Source organism: Coffea eugenioides, chromosome 2 (assembly GCF_003713205.1).
Source record: "Coffea eugenioides isolate CCC68of chromosome 2, Ceug_1.0, whole genome shotgun sequence".
Classification (NCBI taxonomy): domain Eukaryota; kingdom Viridiplantae; phylum Streptophyta; class Magnoliopsida; order Gentianales; family Rubiaceae; genus Coffea; species Coffea eugenioides.
Genome location: NC_040036.1, coordinates 79,467,053 through 79,488,529, shown reverse-complemented (window position 1 = coordinate 79,488,529; position 21,477 = coordinate 79,467,053). Strand labels below are relative to the sequence as shown.

Here is a 21,477-nt window from a genome sequence, read left to right as displayed (position 1 = left end):
ATGCAAGGAATATTGGGAAGAACCCAAACTTTTGGGGGGAATGAAGCCTGGTCCGACGACTCTAGCAAATCAACAAGAAAATGATGAGTAGATCAGAGATCTGGTATTGGCATAACAGATCTGAACCAAAAATTTGTTTGATCAAAGCAAAAAGAGTCCTCGAGCCAGACAACATTCCCCTCAAAACGCAAATCTCCCAATATGTTTCTTTCTTGCTTGGATAAATTCAGTTACTTATATTGTGCGCCCAATAGAAAGAGCGTTTTTCTATCTATTTATTATTGCTGCACTAATGATCATATGAATCCAGGTAGGCTGTGTTGGTGGTGGCCTGGCGTGGCCAGATGATTTGTTTGCATCCCCCAAAACTCTCGCCTATGTTCAAGGGGGATAGAAACCAGAAGAGATGGGGGGGGGGGGGAACAGAGGGAGGGAGGGGGAGAGAGAGAGAGAGAGACTGATGGTGCATGAATGAACGGAATGAATGAATGATGATTTGTTTGTTTGTATGTTTGGGTTTTGAGGAGGGGTTGCGGCCTTTGTGGTCCGTGGGGAGGTTATTAATAAACAATCAAGGCCCCGTATTACTGCTCCACTTACGACTTGCGAGGGGAAAGAAAGAACGAAATGAAAGAAGCGTTCAAGGTTTTGGAAAGGAAACCCTCCCTCTAAACATATGATAAAATAACACGACAAGAAAGTTATGGGCAGACTCTGACCCTACCACCCTGCTGCTGGACTTCCTGAGAAATGACCACGACCACCTCGGCTACGGTGGTATTCCCCTGCCCCCACCTTCCTCCATTTTTGTTTCTCTCTTTTTTCTGGATCTTGTTTTTTCATCGTCGCGCGCGCGCATACCCACGCATTCTCTCTCTCCCAATAGTATCACAAGTGTGAATGATGAATTCATGATGGGAAGTATGATACATAGTACCACAGTACATGATTTTAGCAGTACGTACTTCCTATGACAATACACACCTCTTTTTTCTGGGGGTTGTAAATGAGTCGGGTCAATTCAAATTTTGATTCAATCGAGTTGAATTTTGATTTAATTTTATCAAGTTTGAATTCAAAATCGAGTTAAATGAACTTTTAATATAAAACTCGAATTTGAACGTGACTTCAAATTTGAGTCTAGTCATGATCGAATTCGAAGTTGTTTGAGCTTTAAAAAATAAAAAATAATTACCTTATTTTTAAAATTTGAATAAAATAGTCATTTTTCTTTATAAGTAATAAAAATATTAGGAATGTATATGTAATTTTACTATTAAAATAAGTAAAACTCATATTCGCTAACAGTATATATATTATCACATTGAATCCATAATACATGTGCAAAAGTTCAAATTCAAGTTTTATATAGTTGTCATTCATTCAAAACTGATAGTATATACACTGTCAATGTAGAAAAAATTAATCATATATATATATATATGTGTATTCGAGTCGATTTGCAATTTTACGAGCTGAAGTTGTTGAATTTCTCTATACCCGCTTCGAATCCGATAATTTGACTTGATCAACTCGAAATCAATTCGAATTTGATGTTTGATTGAATTCGAGTCGAGTTTTGATTGAACCGACTTGCGAGCGACTTGATTCGTTTGCAACTTTATTCCGTACCCATACCACTTGCCTTAACAAACACATTAATCAACCATTTCATCGCATAATTCAACAACACTTCTAACAAGTTAGGAAAACCTAAAAGCACCGCATATTAATTGTTCTCTTACGTTTTCCCCTTACTACCTCGTACCTCAAGAACCACTAATTCTTCGCTCAAACCACATCTAGAGCAACCATATTAACCCGCACTACTCTTGTTAACGACTACTCAATTAGAAGCCGCCAATACCATTAACCACACTCTTTTGGTCTTCGCTGTAGAGAGAAAATATTATGAAATGATTGTGTCATGATAAGCAGCTGCAGCTATTCCACACTATTAGTAGCGGCAAAACCAAAAACCAGAGAGAGAGAACAGGGGCAGTGGGGCCGGGTGGGGTAGGGGTCAGTGAAAAATAGCAATTTGGCAGGACGGAAAGGAGCGCTACGTTAGATGGACGATAACCCCGTACCCGGTACGTAAGCAATAGAGGATGAGTGAGTAATGATAAGTGTCTAATTACCTACGCATGAGAAAGGGGGTCCCACTCCCATAATACAACTTGTATTGAATGAGGCCAGACAAAGTGAGTCAGAGGAGTGGTTGAGTTTTCGAGCTACCTGATATGATATTAGGCACCCTCCATTTAATAAATAAGGGTATAATTTCAGTAACCTCCCTTGAGGTTTCTAACAATTTCACTGAGCTCTCCTAAAATTTAAAAAATTACACATACCTCCCTTGATTTGATAGTTTTAGTGACAAATGACTTGATCAAATTTTGAAATGAATACCCAAAAATGCCCTTGTGTAATGAGTATTAATTTACTTTCCTATAAAATTATAAGATTATTTAATGTAATTATAAGGAAAAAGGTGCCAAATTTTTCATATTCATACTTACAATTTGATAAACAACTACTCCCTCTGTCCCATTTTAATAGTTTTAGTTTTTTTTCCATACAGTTTAAGAAAAAGTAATTAACTTTGTTGAAAAAACAAATTTAGATTGCTATTTTCCTAAAATACCCGTCATTAAATGAAGTTGGCTTTTTATATATCAATATGTTTTGAAAAATCTAAATGCATTAAATGGGGTAGATTATATTCAATACTAACAATCTATATTAAATAAGGCAGTTTATAGTAATAACAACTTACATTGAATAAGGGTATTTTAGAGAAATTAAAAGACAACAACACTCTTCAATTGGAAAGTGGACTACAATTTGGGAAAGACGAAATAGGAAAACAGGAATATCAAAGTGGGACGGATGGAGTATAATAATAATTTTATCAATATGATCGGATACTTTTGATGGTATTTTATTATGGATTTAGATTTATAAGATAGAAAATAAAATGTTGAAATAATTGATTCAGAGTTTATGAATTTTTTTTAATTGTGGGATTATCGTAATTTAGTAGTGATTTTGGACAATTTCTTTTTGGTTTATTGTTAATTTTAATGCCAAAAAATAGAAAACAAAGATTAGCAAAAAACATCGAATTACATATAAAATTAACTCATCAAAAAAATCATTAGTTCAACATTTGGTTATAATAGAAACTAGAGATAATAGTGATAATTTTAAAATTTTATTGGCAAAAAATTAAAACAAAAATGAATAAGAAGAAAGAAGGAAAAAGAATGAAAAAATAATTTTAAAGTCATTCTAAATATAAGCATACCAAACAAGGGGATTTCATTAAAAAATTTAAGGGTAGTATTGTCATTTTAAATGACAAATGAGGTATGTGTAATTTTTCAAATCTTTGGAAAGGTTAATGAAATTGTCAGAAACCTCAAGGGAGGTTTCTAAAATTATCCCATATATATGTATTAAAGGGATAATTTCATAAACCATCCCTGATATTTTTGACTATTTCACTGTCCTCCTTTGAAGTTTACAACACTACCCCAACCTCCCTTGAGATTAAATGTTTTGGTAACAAAATTAGTCTAAGTAAAAAAAAGTACACTTAAAAATGTATTTTGAGGGGGGAGATGAAAAATTGTTCCCATAAATATCCCTTCTGTAATTGTACATGTTGTATTAGTAAAATAATAGAAACTAATAAAAGTTAGAAACCATTATTATCAATATACAACAAACGATAACTTTTGTCATACTTTGCAATTTATCAGCCAACAAACATGTCATCTTTATGATATTAGACTAAAATAACAAGAGATTGATTACCTATATATATTATTGTGATATTTGCAATTTATAGTCGAAAAATCTCAAAATTTGCCTCTATATTCTCTCTTTTCTCCTTTAAAACTATGAAATCACTTTGCTACTATTACAATCTCACGAGTTTTAATAGAATTTTTCTTACGTTCAGACTTCATTTTCTCCATCTTTCTTCTTAGTTTTCTTTCTTCCATGAGATGCCTTTTTCTCATATCATATAAAACCGATTTGTTGTCCTTGTTATTGATGTCAGCCAAAAACTGGCGTCATATTAATGTATCAATTGGCGCCATATTTGTAATTGCAGTTACAGTTTCTTATTAAGGACTTCACCGTAATTATGTTCAGTAATCAATTGGAATCAATTAACTTGAGCCTTAATCACTCCTTTGTAAGATGTTTTAATGCATAATGTCTTTAGGTATAATAGTAATTTCACACTATGTGATATAAGTAACTGGGCCTAGATTTTTGTCAGGGAAAGTTAATGTAATTTTGTAAACTTCAAAAGAAATCAGTGAAATAGTTAGGAACCTCCGGAGAGGTTTCTGAAATTATCCCCATATAATATGCTAGTTCTACCTTCTTCTTTTTTGAAATTTTAAACAATGCATTACTATTAAGTAATAATAAATATTAAAAATTATATATATATATATATTGACATGATGTATAATATAGAACATTGATGCATGTTATATATATGTGCATGCCCTTTTCTGCAAAATTTTAAATTTAAATTCAAATTCAAACTAAGTGACATATATCATGCATCTATAGTTGCTAGTGGATACACTTTCAACATACACAAGACTCAAGATCAATCCAAATATTAATTGTAGAAAAATAAATAAAAGAAAATGTTAACATAAGTGTGTTTGGATAGTGGTTTATTTGTTAAAATTTTTTTGATTACATTACAAACACATTTTTAAACAGATTTTTTTTTTATCCTTTTAATTATTTTTGTATCTCATACGCATCACACCAAAAAGAATGCTATAGTAATAATATATTTTTTAAAAATTCTAAATAATCTCCTACCCGAACCCATTGTGTAGAACAAAATAAAGGAGGAAAGGCAAAGAAAAGTAGAGTAGTTTTCTCATTAAAGAGAAGTGGACCCCCGGTCTGCCGCGTCCCCATTTCCTTAACTATTTAGGTGATCCCTTACATTGCGAGAACTTCGAGACCAAAAAGACCGACCAATTTGTGGGATCCATCCATCCCACATAACTTCCACATGTCCATGCATCTTCAAGGAGTCAAAGACTCAAAGGCTGTGCCGCGCCAAACCCTCCACCCCTATTACTACTGCCAGATTGCATATAATTCCACTGCTATAATCTTCTACAAAGTATGATGCTGCCATGGTATATAACTAGTATTGTGATCCGTGCTATATGCGGATTTACATTTTAAAGTATAATAATAGTAATAAATTATTTTTATTAGATGAAATTAAAATCTAAAAAGCTTTTAAGAAGCATTCTTTATGTCCAAATTTATGAAAATGAATTATATTCCAAAAAAAGGTATAAAAAATGGTTTAGTGGAATGTGTTAATTATTTTCTAACATCGGATTCATTTTAACTATAGGTTGCATGTTCCGATCCCACAAAATAAAAAGGGTAGCATGGGATCATAAGAAAATTTTTTGTAGGTTTACTTATATGGGTAATTTCAAGTCAAATTTTATTTATCTAGTATATGTCAATACCTATTAATATTATGTATAAAATAATTCAATCCATAAAAAATATATACAAAAGCGACCCTAGACCTATATATTAATAATTGGTAAAAGATATTTTAGTCAAACCCAAAACATCAAGTTTAGAATATTAAAAAAATAAAATTAATTCAATTGCAACAATTAGTGACTAATTTTGTATAATTATACTGCCTAGTTCTATTATAATAATTTGCATTTTGTGCAGATGAAGGTTTCAAGGTTTCATTTAGTATGATGGTTATTCAATTGCAAATGTATGTATGTATGTATATATATATAGTAACCCTCCCTAAAACACTAAAAAAAAAATCCAAAAATAAGTTTTTAACATTATATTTTGAAATATATTGGCAATATTACATAAAGTTAACATTAGGAAAAGCAAGAGATAATTTTTGAAGTTAATGGGTACTAATTGAAACTGTTAGGAACCTTAAGAGAGATTCATGAAATTATCCGATACTATTATTGTCATAATTTGTTAGATATTGAGATGGGTAATTGCACATATCTCCCTTTAGGTTCATGACAATTATAGTCACTTTCCTTCGGGTTTGCAAAAGTACAGATACATCCTTTGGGGGTGATATATATGGAATGACCATTATAATCTCTACAAAACATATAATTTCATTCAAAAGTTGGTAATAAAAAGTGTAAAACTGAAAACAAAAGCAACCACCATCACTCTCTTCACTTCCCATTGTGGAAATTAAACCAGATGTGGAAATTAATTTCTTCGTTGTAACAACCAGATGTGGAAATTAAACCTTTAGCGGTTATTCGATACTCAGCCAAGCATGTGTCTGGATGCATTAAAATATGGAGCTGCTGGTGATCAAGTGCATTCAGATGATGACGGCTATAAAAGCAGCAGAACTAGTCCGGATTACCTTGAATTGGAGACGAGCACTTGAGTTTTTGAATGTAGTGGAGCCGGCAGACAGTTCTTTGACATCCCCTCAAGAATGGGACAGCTTGGAATCTAATGGTCTATTGGATAACCAGCCAAGCAGCAGCTACAGATGGTGGGATTTCTGGTATTGAAAATGAAAATTTTACTACAAAAATTGGAGGACGAAGAAGAAGAAGAAGAGGACGAAGAAGAAGAAGAGGGCAGCCAGCCTCTTAGGGAGCTGAAAGATCATCTGATCATGATGTATAGCCATCTGCATTCTTCGCAACAATCCTCTTTCTTGTAAGACCTCCTCAGTCAATCTTCCAAAACCAAAACCAGAAAAAAAAAAAAAAAAGTCTCTAAATACTGGGTAGTCAACAAGGACAATGGATTGCATGCATCTGGTCTGGTTTTTAAGCACTATTCTATACTTTGGCTTTAATCCGAAAATGCGTAGTAGTAACATGGAAGGACTTGAAAAACCTCAAACACAAAAGAATAGCTTGTATATGGATGCCTCTCCAAGAGACTTTGAAGGTTTAATGGACTTTTAGTAGCGTATGGTTGAACCAAATTTAGCAGAGACAGTATGCCATTTACCTTAATAATCCATTTGGATTATTATTTTTTAAAATTTTTATAAAAAAATATATTATAGCAAATTAATAGTAATATGAAATAAGAGGAAGATTGAAAAATATATTTGTAAAAAATATAAAAACCTTTTTATTAGTTAAAAACGCATTATTGGTAACGTCCGTTTAGTCCTCCAAGCCTCCAACTAGATTTACTACCACCACCAGCACTAGTAATACTACTCTACTTTCTCTGCTTCCAAGAAAACCACAGTTACCACTACCAGTAGTAGTACAACCATTGGTAAAAACGTCTATCTTGCATTCCAACCTTTTTCCCAGCAATTGGGGGTGGTGGTCGCGGCCCGAATCCTCCCAATTTTGTCATCTCCGATGAAAAAATGAACGACTTGCCCTTCAAAAACGCCGGGTCGAGGGTTGTAGAAGAAGAACAACAAGGAGAAGGAGAAGAGCAAGGCTGCTTTGGTAGCTGCAATCCCATCATCCCAACACCAGCAATCTACCTGCTGCTCTTACTGTTCACACTGGGACTGGGGTTCTCAATTTTCATCCTGGTTGTGGTCCACAACGCCCTCTTCTTCCTTGTGCTCCTCTGCTTCTCAGCTCTACTCGCCGCATTTCTCCTTTGGAACTCTCTCAATAATTCCGGCGGCAGCTGCAGCAGCAGGAGAAATGGGGCCCTTCTCTCTTACCTCCATTTCTTCCCCGATTCTGATCTCAGTCTCGCAGCTCCAGGCCAGCTCGTCAAACTCACTGGCGTAATTCTTGCTATTCTATTTCCTACTTCTACCTTACTACTAAGTTGATCTTTTAGTATCCCACAATTATTTCCCGACCTTTTTTTTTTTTAAAAAAAAAAAGAAGCTTATTTCGATCCAGCCTCGCAAAAGTTTTCATCTTTCAGTAACTATTGTAAAAGGTGGATGCATCATCCATGGCATTGATTCACTTCACAAACGGGACAACCTCCATTACCCCGATTATCAAGCGTTCTGTTTTCGTTTCCCTTCACATAATTTTCGTGATAAGCAAAAGATAGACAGAAAAACGACCAAGGATACATACGAGAGCATAAAAGATGTTCTTTTTTCTTCGCTTCCACACCTACCCCTTCAAATTTGCAAAATCCCACCTCATTTTGTCAAATTTCACTAGGTAAAGATGGAAACCATTACTTACTTCTAGCATATGTTCATTCGGTCTTCTCCTGTTTGTAGTAAAGGTGGTTTTTGGTGTCGCTGTTCAAGTTATTCTTATTACCCGAAATTTTGTGTTCAATTTGGCTGGCGAGGTGCATATAGATAGATTACTTGCCTAACTTTAACTTGCTAACAGATGATGGCGCTTGTAGTTGCTCTAAGAACATTCCTTGATACACTAACGAAGTACATTCAGAAGTCGTACCTATACTTTGTGCCTCAATCATAAATGTGTGGTTCTTCGTTCAAAGGCTTCCTGTTCTAGTTATACCAAACTAATAAATGGATATTCTCGGTCCAACCCTGTTGTAGGCCAGCCTATATTGGTTCAAAGTTATGCGTCTATGTATTTATGTCTTTTTAAGATAAATGAACCGTTTTGGTTTCCATTTCTCAACTGTCCAGAGACATGGCACAAAGAAAGAGACATATTTTTGATGATCATGACTTTTTGGTATATGCAGTTTCCTCTGACGTCTAGTGCATTTGTTTGCTTAAATGGCGATGAGAGGAACACAAGTTAAGCACATTGAGTCATCAACGCTCTATTCACAAAATTGCATTACTGGCATCTACACAGTCCATACCATGTTAACATAGGCAACTTGTCTTGCTGCATCAAATCAACTTAAACTCATAGCCTGATCTCCTTAGCAATTCATTCTACATCATTGCAGCCTTTTGCTGCATTATCTGACCAGTCCCAAACTTTTTCGTTCAACAATTATAGGTTTCCTCCTGCGGAAGTGTTTCTTTGGAGTCTTCATACGAGAAAGTCAATCGATGTATCTACACATCCACTTTGTTGTATGAGTTTGAAGAACCAGGTTTGAAACCCATTGATGATATGAAATCATGCTTCCAGTGGAGACTGGCATATTCTGAGGTATGGCTGATTCTCTCTACCTGTTGACTGTGCTATTTCGTATATTTGCAATTTTGCTCAGACCTCTGACCTTGAAATTGAGACCATAGATCATGTTGATCTATTCTTGGAGTTGAGAACCTATAGATTAGTTTCACTTCATTTATTTTGTTTGGTCTTTAAACTAAGTTCCTGCAGCAACGAACCAAATTGTGAAATTTGAATTCTATAACACGTGTACACTATCTGCTACAGTATGTATGTAGCAGTAGGCTGAAGATTACATAGATGTTGGTCAATGAAACTTCTTGGTCTCTCCTGGTTGGTTACTATATAACTGGCTTGCTTGAGAAGATTATGCTGGCATCTTATCCCTACCATCGGCTTAGTTCCAACTTTATTAGCCCCAATTCTGCAAAAGCTATTATTGTTCTGTAGGATCTCTCGTAAGTGCCACATAGATTCTAGTAACTTCAAATGACTTCAAACGTGAGCTTAGTATTCCAGCTTACACCATGAGGTGAGTGTTAGTTTAATTATTGCATAACCACAAGCATGCCCCTATTCGTAATTTAAAAGAAAAAGGCAGCATTCTCAGAAAGAAAGCTGTTTCGAACTTACAAAATCAGACAAATTTCTGTGTTTTAACCTTTTGGTCTGAAGTTATGTCTCAAAATTCGTCTGGCTAAGAAAAAATCACATTGTGCAAGACACTGCTCCCCAGGCATTTCCACACCGTCTAGCTACAATTTCTTGTTCTTCATCTTTCAGTATGCATTCTCCGCTGCATCACCAAAAAGTAAGCCTGTATAGCAGCCTATCAGTAATTTGTATTTTAGTTTCCACTGTACTTTTTGTTTGCTTAATTGGGATGAGTTTCGTTAGTCTTCATCCCTACTTTCTTCCACGAATTAGTTGACTAAGAGGATAGAAATATTTTACAGCCTACTGGGTAAACCCGAATTTCAACAAACTGCAGCCCATCTTTGGCTAGTAGGTGTAATTTCAAGTCAATTATTTATGTGGGCGTCCAGAGTGGACTTTTGGCTCAGTCTAACAATGTTAAATCTCAGATCAGAAAGTTTGCGTTATATCCATTAAATTTGCCTTTCCATTTGGCTTTTGCTACCAATGATATACCCAGAGTGAGCAACTGGGTATATGCAAGTATTGCTTTTCTCTAGCTGCTGTCGCCACAAGCAGCTTCCAGTACTCCTCTTTGTCCTTTACTGTTCTCCTTGCTCGTACAGATACATAAACTTATCTAAAGCGAATAAGTGTGAAGTGATATGTTCAGGATTTCTTTTGGCAGAGATATTCAACTGACTTCTACATAACCGACAGAAGGTCTGGCATCAGAGCTCTGGTGAAGGCTGGTACTGGCTGTAAAGTCATTCCCTTGATCATCGAGAGTAGACTAGTAAAAACAACCAGGAAATGCAAGGTTCTGTCTTCTACCTTGGGGAAATGGCTTATAGAAAGAAACCTTTCTGCTGAAGCTCGTCTGTTACGTTTGGAAGAAGGGTAACACACTCCTCACGCGACATGTTGTTTTACCACTGTTGATATTCTGGTACTTAGACATATTTTTCAAGTGCCATGTACCTAATTATGGCAGATACATAAAAGAAGGCAGCTCTGTGAGTGTGATAGGAATGTGTCAAAGACAGAATGATACTATGATGATTGTCCAACCCCAGGAGACTCTTTCTACAGGATGCCTGTGGCGGAAGTTGTTACTCCCTGTGGATGTTGATGGACTGATATTCGGGCCACCCAATATGGCAGATCCAGCTTCTCACTGAAATGCGTCGCAACCTTTTGATTAGGATTAAAGAGCAGCGGATTACATTCTGCCGCAGTTTTTCTACACTTTTTTCTCTCTTTAATCTCTGGTTTTTCATTTTTCAGCGGCCTGGGAGGCTGGATTTGACATCTGACCTTTATATGTTTGGTACAGCAGGAATCAGGAGAGGGGCAGGAGGAGTTGATAGTGCACCGGAACAGTGTTTAACTTTTTAAACAGGTCCATATTTATCACCACTGATATTTAATAACGGTTTGCGTGAGCCTATAGTTTTGTATTAATTAGACATGGTGCAATTTGAATCTTATATTTCAAATCTGTATAATTTTTCCACCAACCAAACCAAGGGACCTTGTATAGAAAGCTAGACGTTTCCTCTCTCTCATGATCTCATCAGTCATTTATTTAATTAGACATGAAATCATCCTTTTCTCCGACAAAATAAAGCAAGGTGATAAGCAGCTTGATTCTAAGGAGCACAAGCAATCAAACAGCAGCATTCGGTGTCAAAGTATTATCAACTCTCAAAAGCTTCAGAGTTGGTGACTGACAAGTGACAAACCTTGTTCGCGTGTAGCAGTAAACTTGAAAGTGATTAACCAGTTGGGGCAAATAGCTGGTTCCTCAGGCAGCATAACCATTCCTTTCCGCACAGCTTGGCTAGAACAATATATTGTGATGCAATTATCATAGAACAAGCACACATCAGAGAGCGAAAAAGGATGGCTTTTTTCCCCATATCCCTTAACGCAGAAATCTCACAGCGGGTCACACATTGACATGCAGCAAGCAGAATCACAGAACAAGCACACGAAAGAGAGAAGGAAAGAGGGGGAGAGGGGGGAGGGGGGGTGGTGTTGGAGTGACGGAGAGATATCTTGAATATTCAAATCCTCAAGATTACGGTTAAGCAAACAAAATGGTCCATATCTGGCTCTGTCCGCAAAATTTTTTGTAAATCCAAACAAGCACTAAAAGATGTAACACCAGACAAATATAACTCGTTGGCTCAGAACTCTGCAGCATGTCTACTTGATCTTCTTCTTTGGTCTCAACTGCATAATGAATAAATATAATTAGTTACAGAAAAGCACAAACCAGATTACAGATTCTTTATCATAGAGAAGAAAAATCATGGTAATATACCTGATTGCTGTGCCCGCATTTCTTCTTCCGGCAGTTAACAGCACGAGGATGCAAACGAGCATAGCATCTAATGCAAAAAATAATCAAACAAAAAAAATAATAAGTACTTTATCATACTAAGAGAGAAATGTTAAGAAGTTGTGAAGGAATGGACCTTCGCAAACACACAATTTCTGCATTTGGCTTGGAAGACCCAGACCAGATTACAGGGATGATTGACTGAATTAGTTAATGCATTAACTTGGCAAAAGAACAAATGCTACTGAAGAACTAATAAAACACTTGCATCTAACAATTCTAGTGGTGATCCATACGAAGACATACATAGCATAACTATTACAGGCTGACAGTTGTGTGTGTATCAGGTTGCAATGAATATATCCTTGCAATCAAGTTTGATAAGTCAAAGCAATCAAAACCAACATATCATACAGCACAATTGGCAGTGACAAACAACTGGAAAAATACTTCCAAGTGTCAGCATGATACTAGTAAAGAACTTCTGTCAGAAAATTTTTGCTTCTTGAGTCAATTGGAATAAATTCTGTGGACAACCAAACGTCCATTTCTTGTAGCTTCCCAACAAATTTTTAGTCACAGATAAAATCCTCAACACACAGAAGAACTGTAGCTCATGCATTCCACGATTCTAAATTCGGTCAACATCCTTAAAAAAAAATAAAATAGAAATGCAACAGCAAAATTTGATGCTAAATGATCTAAAGCAGAAAATTCTGGCATTTTGACTTGCAAAGAGTTAGAGATAACTTCATAAAAGACTCACCCTCCATAAAAATAGCACATTGAACAAGGAATAAGTTCAACAGGAAAATTCTCACCATTGATCGCCCTTAAATTTCACAGCTAATTACTTTAGACATGCACAATTGATCTTAACATTCATTCTTAGAAAGCGCTTTTTTGCCACAGAGTTTACCAATCTTAACAAGGTCAACTAAAAGACAGAAATCAATGTGCCATATAGTGACATAACTTTTCAACAGTTCGTTGTTGCCCGTGCCAAAATAAAAACAAGTGGAAAGCAAAACGCGATCAGATAACAGACAAAAGGTAGTGGCGGAATAGCAAAAGAATGTTGCATTAGTAAATAGCTAGGGTCCATTAGTAAAGGTAGTGGAGGAATAGCCAGAAAAGGTTAGTAAGAAAATGACGAACACAACCCAGATCCTCAGGTAGCAATAAAAATGCTTGGAGGAGAGGCATACTCAAAAAGGACCTAGGGTCAATTAGTAAGTCCTAATGTGAGGTGAAAAGACTGTAAAATTGGTTGAAGAAGGAAGCATAAAGGTTTAAAAAAAAAAAGTCCTAAAGCTTATGAAGCCCCACTAGAACCATACCCCAGATTGACATTAACTTGGCATCTTTTTCTTTTTCCTCTTGTACCACACCCTGTTCCGTTGTTCCACAAGATAACGAAAGGAACTGCTTTAACAGTTCCAATCATTGATCAACTGCCCTAAAAACTAGTTCCAATCCAGTTTAGCCTCTCAACAAATAATCCAAATCAACAACCTCGAGAAATGACAGCTACTATTATACCAAGCCAACAGTAAATATTTTGTGGGATCACACTTGATCCATGATCCAGTCCCAAAGTAAGTTCAAAAGACCAACCCAACACCAATACATTAGGATTTCTTGGGTAATTAACAATACAAAAAATAGCCGTAGGAATATATCATCCAAAACAAGGAAAAAAAAAAGAGAGAGAGAGAAGAAGAATGAAAGCTTACTTGCGGCAAATCATCTTGTCCTGATTGTATTTTCTAGCTAGAGCCATCAGAGAGGGCTCAATGATCCCTCCCCGCAACCTCAGAACCAAATGGAGGGTCGACTCTGCAAAAATTTTCCCACAATAAGCCCCGTAAAAATGCACAGATGAATTGGACCTAAATCAAGAAAAAAACAATTTATCACCTTTCTGGATATTGTAATCAGCAAGAGTACGGCCATCCTCCAGCTGCTTTCCAGCAAAAATCAACCGCTGCTGGTCCGGAGGAATCCCTTCATTTATTTATTTTTAAATATAGAAACAGAAAGCACATAAGAATATTATTAGCAAAGCCTACACAATTGAGCAAATAAAAAATCTGAAAATATCAGAGAAGAGAAGAGTACAAGAATGAAATGAAAGCAAGAGTTACCTTCCTTGTCTTGAATTTTGGCCTTGACATTGTCGATGGTGTCCGAGGACTCGACCTCTAGAGTTATGGTCTTTCCGGTCAGGGTTTTGACGAAGATCTGCATATTTTCTCAGCTGCCGCCGGCGGCTCCTCCTCCTCTTCCTCTCCCCCTTTTTTTTTTAACGCTACTTTTAGAACGCCGTTTCGCCTAGCCAGGACACTTATTATAGCGTGCGCAGCGGCTGAGAGTTAGGGTTTTAACTCCACTCCTCAATCAATGAGCTTTGTTTGGGCTTTTTAAACAATCCAAAAGTTCAGCCCATTTCATTTCACTGAAATAAACACTTGTATTGGTCTGTCATCCAATCAAGAGAGCTTTCGGCCCTCTCTGGCTTAAGTTTGCTTTTGTAAAATGCTGCAGCGGGCCCAAAATGCTTTGACACTTCCCCATTCTTTTCTCTTTATTTATTTATTTTTTTCGCCTATCAATTGCATAATCCCACCAGTACCTAATTACACTCTTTGGGCTCGAAACTGAAGATTTATTCAATTTTTGGTCAAAAAGAATTCATTATTGAAAATTTTCTTTAAATAAAAAAGACGCTTTTTCCCCTCTTTATAGAGTAATAATGAGATGCCAATGGTTATTTCGAGATTTTTTATTTTTACCTTCAATTTATATGACACTTCAAAAAATTATCTTTGGGCTTCTCCAATTAATTAATTAAGTTGTCTGAATTAAGGAAATTGAATATGGATAAAACTAATCACTTCAAGCCCGATCTTCATGGTTGGAAAGAAGAAGAAATGGCAAAGAGGTGGATGTCAGCTGTCTTGACAAGTGTTACCGTGCATTAAACAATAAATAAAAGAGCATATCATATATGTGATGTGACTACTAATAAAGCATCAACCCAGTTATATTATATTATATTATATGAGGGAAGTTAAGCGGGTTGACATCTCATCACAAGACTCCAACCAACCTCGAGATCTTAGCATGATGACATGGCCCATCGCTCTGAGAAGAATAAAAGGAGAAATGGTCATATGAAAGGACGTAATAATATACCTCTCTTTTTAATTGCTGAATTCTCTCAATACTCCCATCTTCTTTCCTACCTCCGTTTCACTAATTTAAGCATCACATTTTATTACTTCCGGGGAAGGTAGCCCCGCCTTTTTCAGGCTTTCTTGACTGGACAAAGAGTGAAGTGATCAAAGATACAAGGAGCAGGGGCAAGATTTTTTGCCTCTGCAATGGTAATCAGCAGGTTGCCTTATTATAAATAACTCCTACTGATGGGGATAGGATTAGCTGTGTTTTTGGGAGTGTTTTTGAAAAATTTTACTGCAGCAGAGTTTTTATAGTATATTTTGAGATATTTTTAGAAAATGTTTTGGAATATTTAAGAGCAGTAGAGTTTTTAAAATATATTTTGAAATATTTTTTAAAAATTAAAAAAATTTAAACTACTTTTTAAAATTTTTTATAGCATTTGAAAAATCCACTAGAAAAATTTTCAAATATTTGACCTCAAAGTCGTTCAGCACTACAAATACTGGTATCAATAATTAGTTGCCGTGCATGCTTTTGATTCACTTTTTATCACATCAAAGAAATGAAAGGTCCACTTCGAGAAAGAATTAATTGTTTGGCTTGAAATTCTCTAAACCCGTTTTTTATTTCTTCAACAAACTTTTCATCTTACCTATATTACACTGCCAAAAAAAAAAAAAGGTGCTACAATAAAAGTTAGCCGTTCAGAATAGTTTCTTATTGACTTGCCTAACCTGCTCGATCGCAGAAATACTTCTGGGAAGACCGTCTTCTTGTCCATCAACATGTCATTTTCGTGGATGTTAGATTATTAAGCTAATAATAAAAAGCTGCCCCTGCCAATTGCCCGATGCTCACCGTTAACGTCACCACCGATAATTTGAGTGAATACATGACTCACTGAGTTGACCTTTTTTCTTTTTTGGAAGGACAAGTTGACCTTCAATCCGGTTTTTTCCCAAATTTTTAATTGACTTCCCAGTCAACCGAGACGCCGTCGCTGCCACCTAATTAATCAAAACCCTCACAGTTGTGCTTCTTCATATGCAACGTGACGGCATTACTCCTTATTATAAACACAGCAGGTAAGGTAAAATATTTGGGAGATCGTTGATAATTCTCTCTTCTGTACGTACGAGGGTTGTCAAAATTGTCATGGATGTTCGAGAGCAGATTGATATAAAGAAATTCCCAGGAGGTTTTGCCTTTTCAAACTTTTGATGGATTTCATTCCATGCAGCCGCCAACCAAAAAAAAAAAAAAAAAAAGTCAACTTCCTCAAGCACTTACTTTACTCTCTAAGGTCCTCAGCCGATAACTTTTACTTAATTTTTCTTTCCTTAAATTATACTGGTACCATGCAACTTTTGACTAACCCGACGATCAGCTCCTGCATGCGTCCGATTAGCATTTGTCTTATAAACACTGCCATATGGTGCCACGAGGTTGGTATATTTTTTGCATGTGAACTTGTACAAATTTGGGTAATACGCTTATGACATGGCGGCTAGACAGTTCCAATATTATTAGCTAGAAAAAAAAAAAAAAGAAAGGCTGATGATATAGTTTCACCGTGCATGCTCTATGAATATTCATCAAGTAATCATGTGAAGCAAAGAACTTTCTCAGAGCCTCGGAAATTTCAATAATAGTATATAGTAGTATGTTTCAAATGTTTAGGATGCAAATTAGGTATGATCAGTGAAACCTGCCTTTTTATAAATTTATATCCATATGCAAATTAATGAAATGCTGTGTGATTCGCCATCTTCCTTCCTGTGACTCATTGGAGCACATACTTCGAATATGCTAAAACTAGATGCTGTTCCATCGTATTCAGAATGAAATGAACAGATCAAAGGAGGACAGAGAGAGAAATTCCACATTAAAAAAAAAAAACAAAGAAAAAGGCGCAGTAAGAAACATATATAGTGACATAGATGTCAGTTTGTTAGTTTTGACTGTGTATAGAACCAAGTTGCAGCCACTAAGAATTGCAAATACATATCGAATCCTTTCAAAATCTTGGAACAACGGAGACTTGGAGCAGACAAAAGTTTTAGGCATGTACCAAATATATATACATATCCTTTCCAGCTCCCCAAGCACGCAAAGACGTGTTTCCCCAAATAGTCCAGCGTCCCCAAAGAGGAAAGCTTCCGATACCTCATTGCAATCCAATCCGGCAGAAACACATGTATATATAATGGGGTAGGACCCTTTGTACCAGAGCGCACCTGTTAGAGTCCATCATCCTCAGCTCAACTATTATAGTCAAAGCGTAAGTGGCTGGCTGTATATATATCAAAGGTTAGAGGGAAAGGGAGGTGTGCCAACTTGTGCATACATATATATATATAGCCAAGTAGTAGTGTGTCGAACCCGAAAAGGCGCTTTTACAAAGGACCACGGATGGATGGGAACCTGAGACATATCCTTTGGTCGTAATTGTATGGTTCCAGATTCAGATTTTCTAGCGTAAGCAAATCGGTATCGATGTCGAGAATCTTTAGACCTCCCCACCATTGACCACATCCGAAACGGGTCAGAAAGTAAATCTTGGATTAGATTACGGCATCAGATCACATCCAATCATGCATGTTTTATTTGTTTAAAACAAGTGCTTGGGTTAGGCAGCATCGATCTTAATTTGCTAGCCTCTTGGGTCGGGTGTTGCAATCCATTGGTCTTAATTAAGTGGCTTATTATTCCTTATTCGCTCTATAATTGTCTGCACGCCCAAGCTGCTTTTGCCACCAACTTGTTAGCATTGAATATCTGCTGTCTGTCTGTTCATAGTGTTGCGCTTTCTTTTCTTCTTTGTAAACAAGTTATATTCACTGTTGTGAAATTAACTAACCACAACATGAATCACCATGCATGCGCGCACCGTTGCGGAAACACGTTGCCGGATGTACTGAAGATTGTCGTTTTGAGAATCCTCCTCTTCTACTTGAAAAAGGCCGAGGAGGTGTAGGTACGCAACCGGATGCAGTGTTGGATTGTTCCCTGAGGAACTGCTAACTATTAAACTACAGTGCCGTGACAACAAACAAATGGGAAGTTTCTGTTCAGCCTTCCCGGGAAGAAGTAACCAATTAGTAGAAGAATTTGTATACAGTGATTGCGGGTCGTCTTCTAATATCCATATCATACGCTACTGTCATGTGCGTGTTGATACGTGTGTGTTTCTGGAGGAGCTGTGTACCTAAATGAAGTTAAGGTTGTGATTGGGGTGATAATGTAAGGAAGACAGGTGTCAATTAATTAGACAGTAATTAATTATCCTCTTAAGCACTGAGGGTATTAATTAGAGATTGTAAATTAATGCATAAAAGTAGCTCTAAAATTAATTAGAGCACTAGTACTACGTACCATTCATTTTCCTCCGACTCATTCTCCATCTCTTTAATTTGTAGACTAGTACTATATATAAAAAAAAAAAAAAAAAACTACTAGTACTAGATTAGGAGTACTTGCTATTAACGTCATTGTTGCTCTCATTGATGTGATGGTCTCCTCCTCAATAATATGAATATGAATATCCCAAGAACCAAAAACAATAATGAATACTTCTTCCTCTTCTTGTGTATTGGCCATACATAAGTAATTTCTTCCCTGTCGTCGGACCAACGATTGGTCCCTTCAAACTCAAAATCTGCTTGGTTGGAACCTCGAGAACGTGGGTCTTTTCAATTCCCATGATTTCTCCTCCTCAGTCCTCACCATATATGGTATATGCAGTGCAGTCATACGGAAGTGATCAGTGACAAGCAAGTTTCAAATCAATTAAAGGGATCAATGACTGTAGAGCGTTTTGTTTTGTTTCGGGGATGGTGTGGCTTTTAAGTAAGTAAAAACCAGCCAAGTGATCAATAACCAAATTAAAAGAGGGTTTGTTGGGCCAACCCACCCACCCTTTACAATGACAAAGCTATAAGAGAACTCAATACGATAGATCATATGGCCTCAATTTGATGTAGATGTTGAGGATGAGGATCTTGTTTTTGAAATATTCGCTTTCTTTTAATAAATGTTTTTGACGAAAAGAAGAAATCAATCATTGTAGGCAATGATGCAATCACACCTATGCCACCAAATAAGATCTAATAATGACAATAAAAATAGGGTACATCTTCTTCAAGAATCCAAGCTCTCTCAATCGTCCGTCGAGCCACTACGTACTGTCTTGAGGCTTCTTTTTTTTTTTTTTGTCACTAGCTACTACATGTATACTAAGCAGCTGCAGTCTTCTTTTCTTTCCATAATAAACATTAAACATTTTGATTTCCAATCCCGGGTCACGTGGAAAAGTTCGTAATACACTATGCTATTTTGCATTGATTGATTCTCACATTCATCCATCACCAGCCACTTAAGGAGCACCTTTAATTGTGGGGGGCTGAAATGCTATTTAAGGTTTTACGTCATGATAGTACTGTAAATATATCCCTGTGACACCACCGTTCTTAAGCCAAAAATAGTGGACAACAGGATTAGGTATTGATTCTGTCGAAAATTAAAACAACTAATAACCATCTAACAATATGCCATTTTGTTCCTACCTAAATGAGATATCGTTTTCAAATATGAGAAAGCCGCAAGTCATACATATATATGCTTTTTTACAGCCATTGGTGGAACAGTAACAAGAACCGGATTGAATCAGTTTGAACCGTGAATTAGAAGCTCATTCGGTTAATTTTTGAACTGTTAGGAAGGTAAGAACATACGCCTGTTTAATCAGTTTTGTGCTCCCTGTCTACAACATGTGGTTGAAAGTAAAAGTATGCCGTTTCTTCTTATAAGTTGTTTGATGAATTAAATGCAGCATAAGGAAATCGAAATGCAGCTAAAACTCTTTCAATCCGTGGTGGAGCACTTTAGTTTTGAACATTCAGGTACAAACCAAAACGAGATGCATTCAGTGGCTCGGGGGAAACATGATGGACTGCAGGAGGAGAGATAAAAAGGTTGGATGCGTCTAAAACACAATCAATAATGGTGGTGTACAGTGTTCGTGCTTTAGCTATCACCATTCTCCACTAAGTCTTTGGATGCTAGCTTACACACAGCAACATGAACGGACGGGGGGACTTTCTCCTTTTGATTCATTCAACAGCGGAATCACATGCCGCCTATCGTCGTCGTTGAGGTAAGATTACATGTACTTATATACCTCCGCACAAAAACACGAAAAGGAAAGTTCCGGAAAAAAAAAATATATACACACCACCACTAGTAGTACTTCTGATGCAGCACTAGTAGTCATTTGATCCAAACGGCCATAATTTTTGGTTGTTTCCAGGCTAGGGCTGCAAAAGATTCATGCATACCCGCGGAGTTGCCTTGATTGATCATATTTCGATTCGAGCTCATGTTGACCGAATTTGAGCTAATTAATTTGATGAGTTAAATATACGAATACTCAGTTCATTCGTATCCGGAGGCACTAATTGTTTACTAACCCGATGAGAAGAAGAGATGCAACTCATATGTATTTTTTTGGTGTCACGCCATCCATCCTGCGGCTCATCTTCAAACAAATGCCGGTTGGTTGACCGGTGAGACGTAGACCACACTATCCATCCCTGTAAGTGAAAAGGCTAGCAAGCACTACTACCGACAGCTATTAATTGTATCGGTATTCATAATTATTTGTTGTGTTGTGACCTGTGACTTGTGAGAGCAGAGGGGAGAGTGGGTGTTTTGTTTTGGGGGTTATGGATTTATTCTTGGGTTCTCTAGGGACGCGTGTGCAGAAGCTTCGATAAACGGGTACTCAGTCTTGTCAACATCACCACTGTCCTGCTTACACCCCTAACCGAAACGTGGCGGTTTGAACAACGGTACGATGTGCCTCCTTTTCATTTTGGCTGTTTAATCAGCCCAGGCACCCAGACCTAGGATGTACGCGAGCCGAGTCATAATCGAGTAGCTCGGTCAACGATTTGGCTTGAACTCGGGTTGATCGAGTTCGAGCCGAGTCTCGAGCTACTCGATTGTCATTCGAGTCGAGTTTCGAGCTAATATTTTGAGGCTCGAGACTTGTCGAGCTATTCGTCGAACCGGGGGTATTTAAATAATATATTTATAATTTAAATAATATATATGTATTATAATTATAAAATTATCATTATGGGTATAAATTTTACGGAATTTACAATAAACTCTTCTTTATAATAAAATTTCATAATGGCAAAAAAA

General features: G+C 36.6%; 2 protein-coding genes across 3 annotated transcripts; one reads left to right on the top strand and one right to left on the bottom strand.

Annotated features, from left to right (window-relative positions):
• The first annotated feature begins 7,303 nt into the window (after positions 1-7,303).
• Positions 7,304-11,300, top strand: LOC113761226 (uncharacterized membrane protein At1g16860-like). Of its 2 annotated transcripts, none has more exons than XM_027304109.1 (4): positions 7,304-7,807; positions 8,979-9,134; positions 10,411-10,637; positions 10,732-11,300. In XM_027304109.1, exons 1-4 carry the CDS (start codon positions 7,430-7,432, stop codon positions 10,916-10,918), a joined length of 948 nt encoding a protein of 315 aa, XP_027159910.1. In that variant the 5' UTR covers positions 7,304-7,429; the 3' UTR covers positions 10,919-11,300. The 2 variants fall into 2 exon arrangements, with proteins under 2 accessions (XP_027159910.1, XP_027159911.1); XM_027304110.1 differs by having other exon boundaries at positions 7,305-7,807; positions 10,426-10,637.
• Positions 11,301-11,794: 494 nt separating this feature from the next.
• On the bottom strand, positions 11,795-14,419 carry LOC113761225 (ubiquitin-60S ribosomal protein L40). The gene is made up of 5 exons (XM_027304108.1): positions 14,232-14,419; positions 14,005-14,091; positions 13,821-13,923; positions 12,067-12,133; positions 11,795-11,975 (listed from the first exon to the last, which is right to left on the bottom strand). The coding sequence occupies exons 1-5, from the start codon at positions 14,332-14,334 to the stop codon at positions 11,949-11,951; spliced, it is 387 nt and encodes a 128-aa protein (XP_027159909.1). The 5' UTR covers positions 14,335-14,419; the 3' UTR covers positions 11,795-11,948.
• Between the last annotated feature and the right edge of the window lie 7,058 nt (positions 14,420-21,477).

What these genes read in the sequence shown, in the direction of transcription:
- LOC113761226 (XM_027304109.1), top strand. Translation starts at nt 7,430, where the DNA reads ATGAACGACTTGCCCTTCAAAAACGCCGGGTCGAGGGTTGTAGAAGAA. An exon ending in AGCTCGTCAAACTCACTGGC is followed by an intron (nt 7,808 to 8,978) that starts GTAATTCTTGCT and finishes CAACAATTATAG; the next exon opens with GTTTCCTCCTGCGGAAGTGT. An exon ending in GGAGACTGGCATATTCTGAG is followed by an intron (nt 9,135 to 10,410) that starts GTATGGCTGATT and finishes TGATATGTTCAG; the next exon opens with GATTTCTTTTGGCAGAGATA.
- LOC113761225 (XM_027304108.1), bottom strand. Translation starts at nt 14,334, where the DNA reads ATGCAGATCTTCGTCAAAACCCTGACCGGAAAGACCATAACTCTAGAG. An exon ending in CAAAATTCAAGACAAGGAAG is followed by an intron (nt 14,092 to 14,231) that starts GTAACTCTTGCT and finishes AAATAAATGAAG; the next exon opens with GGATTCCTCCGGACCAGCAG. An exon ending in TGATTACAATATCCAGAAAG is followed by an intron (nt 13,924 to 14,004) that starts GTGATAAATTGT and finishes AAATTTTTGCAG; the next exon opens with AGTCGACCCTCCATTTGGTT.